A 10,890-nucleotide genomic window follows, 5' to 3' on the forward strand; every position below is an offset into this window, starting at 1 on the left:
TAATGTGTTTAAATTCCATAGCATGTGCTTCAAATATGGTAAGAGTTCAATAAATGTTAGCTACTACAGGTATTGTTAATATTTTTGTTAACCTGAGGTGACCAGTAGCATTTTTAGCCAGTCTAAATACATGATAAGCCACTTTTATTACAAAGCATTGGTAATTAATTCTCCATTCCCATTCTTGCCCCATTTCAACACTGATCAATTCTTATGAAGTTCCTCTCTGATCTCTATGATTGTGGCAGTTTTTCTCTCAAATGGTTGGATGCCTTGAATGGCTTTTAGACTCAATTTAAGGACCAGTTGCTAGAGTGTTGCTAAGAGAAAATGCATCTAATTTGCCAAAACCAAATTAACTCGTAATCCACAGGGGGAAATGTTTAAGCAGTAAACAGTTGATAAAAATATAAACACTTTTATTCTCCTCATTCCATGTGGACTTAAATTTAATTATTAAACCTACATTCACATGTCCAGACAAAGGATAGGCAATTAGCACAATTAAAAAAAAAATCATACCATCTTCAAATTACCTAAATTACTTATTCAACCAAGGGATGATACAAAGTCTTTCCAACTAATTTAACACAACAAGTCTACCCATCATGGGGTCTTCGGGTGGCTTTTTTTTTTTTTTTAATCCATATCAAGTCTCATTAGGAACACTAGTCATATTTTGAACTAAACGCTACTATTGTAAGACGTTTTATAATTCAATCTCTTTTATATGCCAGTCACAGCAGATCTTTCATTTTCAATATAATGTTATTCTCCGTTGAGTCCTAAGGCAAAATCTTGTCATTGAACACATATGCACAGGTGGGTGTGTTGCAAATACAATCAATTAATTGACTTATTACAACTGAAATGGCTCTGCCTGCCTGCTCCAATCTCCAATTTTCCAGAACTGCTCTTGTCAATATCTTTATGTTGGAGTTTTTACAAGATAAAGGTATTTGTTAGATCAGACTTGACCATTTAAGGCCTCTGCATAAGGCCTTTCTTATATCCTAGTATCTAGGCTTGGCTTTTTCAGCAGAGAATGAACCAAATCCCTGAAAAGACAAGGTCTCCCAGTTTCTCTTGCTCAGTGCTCTTGCAGGTTCGTTCTCTGCGGATGATGCCTCCTGGTGCAGACGGAAGGTCCCTCTTTCCCTGGGGTGTCTCATAACTGGGGCTCTGATACTAACAAATCTGGGGCAAGGCAGTCACAGCAAGATACACCCCCTTTCCTTTAGGTACCAAAATGCATCACCCTGAGAACCTGGAAGGAAAGCCAAGATTAGCATCGCCACCAGGGAACAGCAGTCCAAGCACTTACTGACTCAAGTCATCTTCAGAGATGTTAGCTTTAGTTGTGGTTGTAATTTAGACGTCATGGGTGGAGGGCTGCATTCCAGACACAAGATCAGGGAGCAGCGGACACCACACCAGCTGCTTCTTCCTCACAGAAGCCCTGTTTTCCTTTGTCCTTGATATTAATGGACTTTCTCTAATGATCTTCAAGATGGTTCTTATTCCAGCTGGATCTTTAGGAGATACTAGGGAGCGGGTGGAGGCTCTCCTTTCAAATCACCTTTCTGCAGACAGTTTTCTGATCTGATTCAAGGCCACATCCTGGGCATCTGGTTTCTGTAGCTCAAAGAATTACTGCCCCTGATAAATTGCTCTGAGTTCCAAGGCTGTTGCTGTCATATTGCATTCTCTGACCATTTTCCAGGTCCCCCCAGTGCACATTTAGACACACACACACTCCTCAACCCATCAGACTCCATTCTCATCCAAGTAAGTTTTATGATAAAATACACTGGAGAGAGCTAGCTAGCACAGCACCTGGAGCATACAGTAGAACCTCAAAAAATGCGCATTGAATGAAAAGCTTTGGAATCCTGGAGTGAGGAACGGAGGTGGGGCTCAAACCTCCACACCTCCGCAGGGTCTCACAGAGCACATGTCAATGGCAGTCAGGCCTGAGGGTGGACTGAGGGGGAGACACATTTGAAACTGCTCCACAGCTGGGTCCTTGGTGGGAGGGAGGGAATAGTGGGTCCCCATCTCACACAGCCATCTGATGGGGACAGTCTAGAAAAGAATTAAACCTCAAACTGATGGAGTTGAATTAGCAAGTCTTCAGGGTCTCTTGCAACACTGGGATTTTATGAGATTTCTTGAGCAAGAAATAAGAGGCAGAAAGAAAAAGAGAACAGAGAGGAGAGAGGAGGAGGGAATGAAAGAAACAGGAAGGAAGGACAGACCATGTCCCAGACATTCAGACAGAAACTGGAGAGATCCTGAGGGGGCTGCTATCTCAGTGGGCAGTCTGCAGAGGGTCAGTGCATCCTGGTCCTCCACCTCCAGCACCACCCATTCCTCTCCCTTTGGGCTGAGCCTTTGGACCTGGGCTTGTCCAGGGAGCATGAGGCCTAGCTGAGCGGTGTGTGTTCATCCATTAGGAAGCTTGGCCCAGGACAAAGAAGGGGCCAGGCTCTCAGTAACTCTGCACATTCCCCTGGGGGCAGTCAGGATCCTAGGGGTCTCCAGGAGGGTTCCCCATCCTTGGCAAGGATGGGGGTGGGGGACAAGAAGGAACCCTTCTCCCCAGCCCCTCCCATGGTGAGAGTATTGGGTGGGACCAACACTGATACGCACTCACAGGCCCAGCCAGACCTGTGCTCAAAGCAATCATGTGGGTGGATTCCTGAACCAATCATAGACACTGGGCCAGCCCCAGCCCCTGCTCAAAGGCAGCATTTGTGGGTAGAATAATGCAGTCTTCTTCCTCAGAGAGTATATTTCTGAGCTATGGCCCTGATGATGGTGGGGTGGGCTGCAGTGGCGGGATTTGGGCTGTGGCCCTCAGGTGGGAATTTTTCTCAGAGACAGTTTTGCTGGTCTGGGAAGGGAACCTGGGCTCCGGCCCTGGGAAGTGTCCCAGCCAGCACCTCTGCCAGGAGACAGACTAGGGTAGGATGCTGGCTGTCTGGACTTGGCCTGGTCCAAAGGCTGGCCTGGTTCAATTAGGAAGACCTGAAATCCACAGAGAAAGTGAGGGATGAGAAGAGATTGGAAGCAGGAAGAAGGGAGAGTAGGGATAGAATCTTCACCTGCTCCCTCATTTCTATTCCTTTTCTCTTCTGCTTCCCTTCCTGGCCACACCCTATCCCATGGGGGGACTCAGCTAAAACACAACCAGCCCAGACAGAGCACTTTGGGCTGGACAGGAGCATCCACTCCCATCCCTCTGTCTCTCCAGTTCCCCACTCAAGAAGCTTCATTTCTAGGACTATTAGATGAGTGTGCTTCCAACCCCGATTGTACATGTGTACCCACCTCAGCCCACGCCAAGTCTCACATACCTTGCCGGTTGTCCATGCCTCATTCACTGAGCATCACCCCCAGCGCGCGCGCGCGCGCGCGCGCGCGCGCGCGCACACACACACACACACACACACACACACACACACACACACACGGCTCCTGGGCTTAAGATGCCAGCTTGTTCTGTAGAATCAACCTTGCCAGGTTTCCCCCTTTGCTGCCCTCCATCATTTGCTTGCTCTGCTTGCTCTGTAGTTTGTTGCTTGTGATTTCTCTTGTGCAAGCCGCAGCAGTCTTGCGCCTGTGAATTCCCCCACTGGCTTCTCAGAGGGCCAAGGTTGGTATTGCGACTCAGAAACTAGGCAGTCCTCACACACAGAGCCACACCCCATCATAGCCTCAACCCAAAGAGGATTGGGCACACACAACACACACACACACAACACACTCATGCACTCAGGAGCTCCCCCCAGTTCAGTCTGCCCCCTTGCAAGCCCTCCTCACTCACTTCCAGCCTCCCCCATCCCACTTGGTTTCCTCCTCCATCCAGGGTTAAAGGCACCAACACCTGGCAAAATCACAGGACAAACACGAAATCACGCAAAGGATCTCAATGGGGGGATCCGAGGGCCTCCTTCCTTCCGCAGTTTCTTCCTGCATCCCCCAGGCTTCCTCCCTCTGTCCCCTGACAAAGAGTCACCAAGCCCAGTTCAAATTGATTGTTTTATTGACTGTTTACATACAGACGCCTTTAGAAAAGGGCGCGGGTTCCAGGGGCTATTCCGCCCCCGGCCGCACTTGTGCTGCGCTTCGCGGACAGGGCTGGTCCCAACGCCCCCACCCCACCCCCACCCCAACCCCGACGGTTTTCTGCAAGAACAAAAAAAGACCCCCGCCCGAGTGGCCGCGCCGCGTCCCTCTCCCTCCCTCCTTCCCCGCCCTCCCCGCCCTCCTCCCCATACTACACTTGACACACTTTTACGGAACACAGAGTTTTCTCCTACAGAGCACGCTCGTCTAGGACTACAGCTGGGCAAATACTACTCTCGCGGAAGGAGGGGCCGGGCGGGGAGGCGCGAGGACCCAGGGCCTTTCTCCATACGGATCCTGCCGCTGGGTCACGGGCAGGCTTTGCGCGAACCAGGGCCCAAGCCCTCACGAGATACCAGGTCCGGGAGGCCACAGTTGGCTTCCTGCGCCCCCGGCGCTTCTCGAGCTGAGGTCTGGGCCCCGTGCACCCCCGGGAGCGGAGCTGTCGAGTGCACCGATCTCCAGAAACGCCGACTCACCCACCACGAAACTGGCCTGGGACTGAGGCTGCGCCCTCCGCGGGAGAGGCCCGCGGTTCCGCAGCGCTTAAAGTTAGGAGAGGGGGCGAGAGAAGACGGATTCCCGCCCCCATTCCCAGGCGCGCGCGCGCGCGCGCACACACACCACACACACACACACCACACACACACACGCGCGCGCGCGCGCGCGCGTTTTCCCAGAGGCTAGGAAGGGAGTGTTAGCACCAGACCCGGAGTGTGCTGTCTTTGAAAACAACGAAAATATGAAAATCAGAGCGCGGAGCTGAAAGGCGCTGCAAGCATCCGGCTCGGCTCCAGCTGTTTAGAAGCAGAGTGCGGATGGGGGGACAGAAGTGTTTGGTTCCCAATCAGAAGGGGGCTTTGAATCTAAAAACTGGGGAGTTGCCACCGAATCCTGGCTTCTGGGACGTGCACCCTGGAAAGGGCTGAATGAGGGGTCGAGGCAGGACCCCACAGCGCTCCACGCTAGAGACATGTGCTGGGGGTCCCGGGCTGATCCTCGAGCCACAACGTTACCATCAGATCTTTCCAACGTCTTCTCTCATTTTCTCTGCTCTCGAGACCACGATGGGGCGGGCGGCGGGGCGATTGCGCAGTTAACTGCGGTAGGAATGGAGAGGCTTGGGTTTAGCCTCACGGTCAGCGGGTGGTGTCTTACATAGGGAGAGAGGAGCGGGGAAGCTGTGCTTGCCGTGGAGGCGAATTCAACCCACAAAGTCAATGACCATTGTGGGTGGGACTGATGAAATCATCCCACTCCCCACTAGAAGTCCCCAGTAGTCAAGATTAGAGGGTGGTAGAGGGCGGAGTAAGTGAAGAGAGGGGTGCATAAATCCTGCCAGCCGTAGGCTTCTGCTCCCAGGCGCCCGAGGTGGGGATGGGAATGGGCGGCCGGGCAGACTGGGAGTTCAGCCCGCTGTCTGCCTATAGTTGCCGTTAATCTCCTGGGCGATGTCGACAGCTTCGGCACCCAGGGGCAGCCGATCACTGTACTCGGAGCCCGCCTCGAACTCCTCTTGGTTGGCCTTAGACTGGGACTCCACCAGCGAGCAGGCCGCCAGGCTCTCCTCTCTCTGCAGGTCCCCACCTGGGTCCCCCTGCTCCACGTCTTCGTCAAGGCCCTCCCCGGGGACCTCCTCTGGCTCCTCGCCGCCCGCCTCGCCGCCTGCCTGGTAGCTTTTGTCGGACTCGAGGTAGGAGGCACGCGGGTCGAAGTCGGCGGCGATGCGCTTCTCCATGGGATCCGGAGCCTGCGGCCTCAGGATAAGACGGTAGGGCTTGCCCGGGTGTTTGGCCAGCAGATGGCAGCAGGCGGCGCCCAGCAGGGGCACGGTGGCCAGCACCAGGAGGAACACGCTCACCGCCACGATAACTAGCAATGAGGGCAACTCCTTCTTGGTGGCGAACACCACTTGCACATGGCAAGCCTCGCCTGCCAGCGCCAGGCACACGGAATAGTTAGTGCCGGGCCGCAGGCCGCGGAACCAGTAGGCGTTGACGCCCTCCTCTACACGCGACCACTGCACGGCTGCGCCGCCCCCGGCCGGGCACAGATAAAGCAGGCGCACTGGCCGCCTCCCTGGCCGCCCGGCTCCTGCAGCCCCGCCGGGCCCGGGGCCCCAGCGCGCCGCCAGCGGCGTCAGCTGCACCCGCGCCTCGCGCTCCGCCACGTCCAGCGCGATGACGCCCAGCTCGAAGACGTGCGGCTTGAGCTCCGCGCTCTGGTTGAACGCGTGATTGGACACGTACCGCGAGGGGTCCCCGTGGCCACAGCGTTGCTCCTCCACCCCGTCCGCAGAGACCTGGTCTTCCGCCTCCTCTCCCTCACCTGCCTCCTCCTCCTCTTCCGGCCCCGCCTCAGCCTCTCCGAGGGCACTAACCCGGGCCAGGCCTTGGCCTTTGATTTTGCCCTCAGGCTTGGAAGGTAGGACACTGTTGCCCCGGCCTTTGGCTGTGGACTTACGTTCAGAAGTTGGGGCCTGCCCGTTAGGGTCTCCCCCTGCGCCAGAAGCGTGTTTTGGGGGCCCGGCAGCTGCCACTGCCACACGTAGTGAAGTGGAGTTGGCACCCAGCTCGTTGTGGGCACGGCATGTGTAGACGCCTGCCTCCTTGGAGCTCAGGAGGGGCACCAACAAGGAGCCGTTTGTGAGGGCCAGGAAGCGCGGGGTGGCTGGGGGCGCGGGCCAAGCCGGTGCTGGAGTCGGGGTTGGGGCCTCTGTCTGCGTGGGCCCATCCCCTTCTCCTTCCTCCTCCCTGTCTTCTGCCCCGTCCCCGTCATCCTCCCCGCTCAGGACCGGCGGCACTAAGACTATGGTGCCACCCGGGATCTGAAGTTGCCACTGTAGGCGGGGTGTGGGGTGTCCTTCGGCGACGCAGTGTAGCATGAGCGCCAGGCCGGCGCGAAGGGGGCTGCCTGGCGCCTCAGGCGGCGGCTCGACACTCAGATGCACACTGGGCGGTGCACAGGATAGGGCGGGCAGGCGGTGCACCGGCACCCCCTGCAGCGCGGGAGGCGAGGCGCACGCGATGGAGTCGGGCTCGGGTAACGAGACCCGGGTGCTCGCGGCCCAGGCCTGCAGCCACACAAGGCTGCAACTGCAGTGGAAGGGGTTGTGATAGAGTTGAAGATGTGACAGCGCGCTCAGCGCGTCGAAGGTGCCGGGAGCCAATGTACGAAGCCGGTTGTTGTTGATGCGCAGGGAGCGCAGGTCGGGCAGCGCACCGAGTGCGTCTCGGGGCAACGACCCCAAGCGGTTGTGGTTCATCTTGAGTAGCTGTAGTGCGCTCAGGTTACGCAGATCGCTCCATGGGAAGCTGGATATGAGGTTGTGGCTTAGGTCGAGGTTCTTGAGCTGGCTCAGCACAGCCAGCGAGCCTGGCTCCACAGTGCGCACTTCATTGTGCGCCAGCCACAGCGACGTGACCTGCGTGACGTCGGCGAAGGCCCCGCGCCGCAGCACAGTGATCTTGTTCGCCGACAGGCTAAGCGTGGTCACGTTGGCCGGCAGTCCTTCGGGCACCTCGCGCAGCTCCTTGTAGGCGCAGTCGGCGAACTGATGCGCGTATTTGTCCACGCAGGCGCACGGCTCTGGGCACGCTCCGGCCACTCCTAGAAGCGCCCAGGCCAGCCACAGTGCTCGCAAGGGCACCATCGTGGATCCTGCAGGTGGAAGCCAGGGGAAGAGAGAAGAAGGTGACTCACCGCGCCCCATCCCTCCCCTATCAAGCTCTGCCTCCATAAACCCGTCTAGGGAAGGTCCCAGGGCTCCGGCAGCTTTCTCCTTTGTGCCCAGGAGGTCTCTGAGGCACGAGTTGGAGCTCAGTAAAAGTCTCGGGATTCAATGTGTGCTCCCTCTTACGTCCCTGACTTCTTTTTCCAGCTGCCTCCTACCTCCCGTTTTTTCTTTACCTGTCGGGTCACCCTGAGGCTGGCCCCTCCACAGACTGGGCTGCTCGCGGGTCTGCCTTGGGCTTTGCACTGACCCCTGCCTATGTTTCTAAGCTTTCGTTTAACTCAGTGAAAGGGATAAACAGAAAGGGCATTTTTGTCCATGACCACCTGTCCTCCTTTGAACTCTTTGTCCCACACACAGCACTTGCACACACGCCCATATAGGCGCGCAATACAAACACACACCCAGGCACTGCCATCAAACTGCCAACTTCTGCAGGCGTTTAGAGGTTCACAACACATTTCGTAGACATACAAACACAAAGACACCGCGACAGACCCAAGGACACAATGTATCCTGGAGACCATTGTTCTCTCAGTTGAACACAGCATTTGTACAGCGATCTCCATCATGGGGCAAAGCGCTTTTCTGTTCATTGTGAGAACTGACAGACACCAGGACACAAGTCCTCACACAGACCAACCCACATACAGGGACACTTGAGTATACACTTGAGTATCCTCCAAAACTGAAATCTCAGAGGATCAGCAAATGCTGAGAACTTGGGGCAGGTGCTAAGAGGCTTGGGATGGGAAACGAACTTGTCAGGCCCCCTCTGGCTTCAACTCCTGGGAGGGGAAAACTGACGGCTTGCTCACTTAACCTTCCATCTGAGGAAGGAGGTCCTCCTCCAAGCAGGGGCAAGGAGCAATGGAGGGAGCTCACTCAAGATTCTCCCTCCCCTTCCTACCTTTGCAGGCTCCCATGGGGGCAGGGGAAGTCCCCAGCCGTGGTTCAAGGGGGCTGCCACTAGCTAATCAAGCAGGAGAAGATTCAAGATCTTGCCCCTTTTCAGCAGCTCACAATGCTTGAGCTCCCCACCCCTCCCCCAAAAGCTCCAAATCCCAAGCCACACAAATGCACTTACACACAGATTCCCTGCTCCCACCTAGGGCTTATGGCAGGTTTGCCAGAGCCCCTCCCACACTCTGGTCCTTAGGAACCCACGTTCCTCACTCCTCCGTGCTCTGGAGGGAGACCCCCCTCCTCTCCTCTCCCCTGTCTCAGGGCTGGCGGTGTCTGGCACCCTAGACAGGACCTACCCTTACCTGGGTCAGGGTTGTGAGGTGGTCTCTGCGCCTTACCCACTGCTCGCTGACTCCGTGCGCTGCTCTGGGGCTGCAACCTTTTCTCCAGACCTGATGTTGCGGAGCCAGGACGACAGCCCAAGGGCGCTTTCCACATCTGTTGCTGCGACTGTGGGGAAGACAGAGGGAGGGACAGAGAAAGGGACAGGTAAGTTTTGGACTTTCCTGGCCCTGAGGTCCCACTTCAGTTTTTTGTTTCTCATCTATTCCCCCCACCTCTCACTGGCTGCCGATTGAAGAGTCCTTTCGCGCGCTCCCGGGCTCGGCAGGAACGCGCACAGCCTCTCCCACCACCCGCACCATCTACATTTGTTAAAGCCATAGAGACTCTCCCAGTGGCCGAGAGACGTTGGTCACAAAGGGATGCCCCCACACCCACCGCCCTTGGCTCGGCTCTTCCCAGTTCACCACACTCCTATAATCCATGCCCCCCCCCCACATTTACACATCTGTAGACCTTGTCACTATCCCTAATCACACCGCCCCCCATTCAAACACGTTGGCACAGACACAGACCTTCACACCCTCCACACAGTCCACATGTTAGAATGACCCATCATCATGTAACAATGTGTTCACACACATTTTCAAAGGCACACCTTCACCCGGGACACTCACCATTCCCCCCTCCTAAACGCAAGCACATTCATGTGCACTCACCCTCACGCGCGGGTCCCGCCAGGGCCCGTGAGCTTTGCTGTTAATTGAATGCGAGCCGCTTTTACACCCCGCAACACGTGAGACAAACCATCTTTGAGGAATTTGGGGGGAAGGAAAGGCGCACGATGAAGGGGGGAAGGCGTGCCTTTGCCTTTAAACTCTTTTTGCAAAGGCAGGCGGTGGCGCAGACAGACCTCGAGCGGGACCGGCGGATCTGCGCGCAGCCGGGCTCGCGCGGACCCTTCCTTCCCGCACCACCCACCCCCTGCTAGCCGCCTCCTTCCCGAAGCCACATTCAACACGATGCATAATTGATAGTGTTAGCAGAGAGCCTTACCCTCCCTGCTATTTTTGCCTGGATCTGGGCAGCTAGGAGCCCTGATCTCCCCCGCACCCCCCCCCCCCGGTCCAACCCGAAGACGAGAAAGCACCGCCCTGCAGGGTGCGCGGGGAATCAACGCTCCCCTCCCCAGCCCACCATCGACCCTGCCAAGCCTCTTCAGCTTTACTCTGTACGTCTCGTCTTTTGTGGCTAAACCAGCGCTTGAAGCCCACCGCCCAGCGCGCCGGCCGGTGCGTACCACCGGATGGGGCCGGGAGAGTGGGTACCAGACTCCGCTCCCAGGAAGCCGTCCTGATCTTGCTCTCAGGTCTTGCCAGCTACGAGGCGAGTGGGGCTCCGGGGCTGCAGGAGACAGCGGCACGGAAAGGAATGGTTACAAAACGTCTGCTCCTTTTGAGCACTGTGGGCTGGGGACTTAAGGCTTGAGCATCTCTACCCGCCACCCCCGCCTCCGCCTCCGCCAACATCTTTACAGCCTAACAAGCAAACACACCGTCAACCCCACACCCTACCCCTCAAAGCCTCCGAGGCCCGGTGTCGCCCCGCTGTCTCACACCCTCACACAACAGCCGGCCCCAGCAGACTCGACTGTCTGCTGTTCCCAACTCTTGTTCCCTGTCTAGGAGAAATCCCGATATTTCTTTCAGCAACAAGGAGGTGGAGGCGCAGGAATGTGGAGGCATTTGTATAAAACTCGATTTCTGTCCCCCCACGGT

The 10,890-nt window shown here is 56.2% G+C and overlaps 1 protein-coding gene across 2 annotated transcripts; it reads right to left on the reverse strand.

Annotated features, from left to right (window-relative positions):
• Positions 1–4,752: 4,752 nt before the first annotated feature.
• Positions 4,753–10,508, reverse strand: ISLR2 (immunoglobulin superfamily containing leucine rich repeat 2). 2 transcript variants are annotated; one of them, XM_031440850.2, is made up of 3 exons: positions 10,413–10,508; positions 9,133–9,280; positions 4,753–7,791 (listed from the first exon to the last, which is right to left on the reverse strand). In XM_031440850.2, exons 2-3 carry the CDS (start codon positions 9,266–9,268, stop codon positions 5,540–5,542), a joined length of 2,388 nt encoding a protein of 795 aa, XP_031296710.2. In that variant the 5' UTR covers positions 9,269–9,280; positions 10,413–10,508; the 3' UTR covers positions 4,753–5,539. The 2 variants fall into 2 exon arrangements, with proteins under 2 accessions (XP_031296710.2, XP_031296712.1); XM_031440852.2 differs by lacking the exon at positions 10,413–10,508 and adding an exon at positions 9,832–9,874.
• Positions 10,509–10,890: the final 382 nt, after the last annotated feature.

Source organism: Camelus dromedarius, chromosome 29, assembly GCF_036321535.1.
Source record: "Camelus dromedarius isolate mCamDro1 chromosome 29, mCamDro1.pat, whole genome shotgun sequence".
Lineage (NCBI taxonomy): Eukaryota > Metazoa > Chordata > Mammalia > Artiodactyla > Camelidae > Camelus > Camelus dromedarius.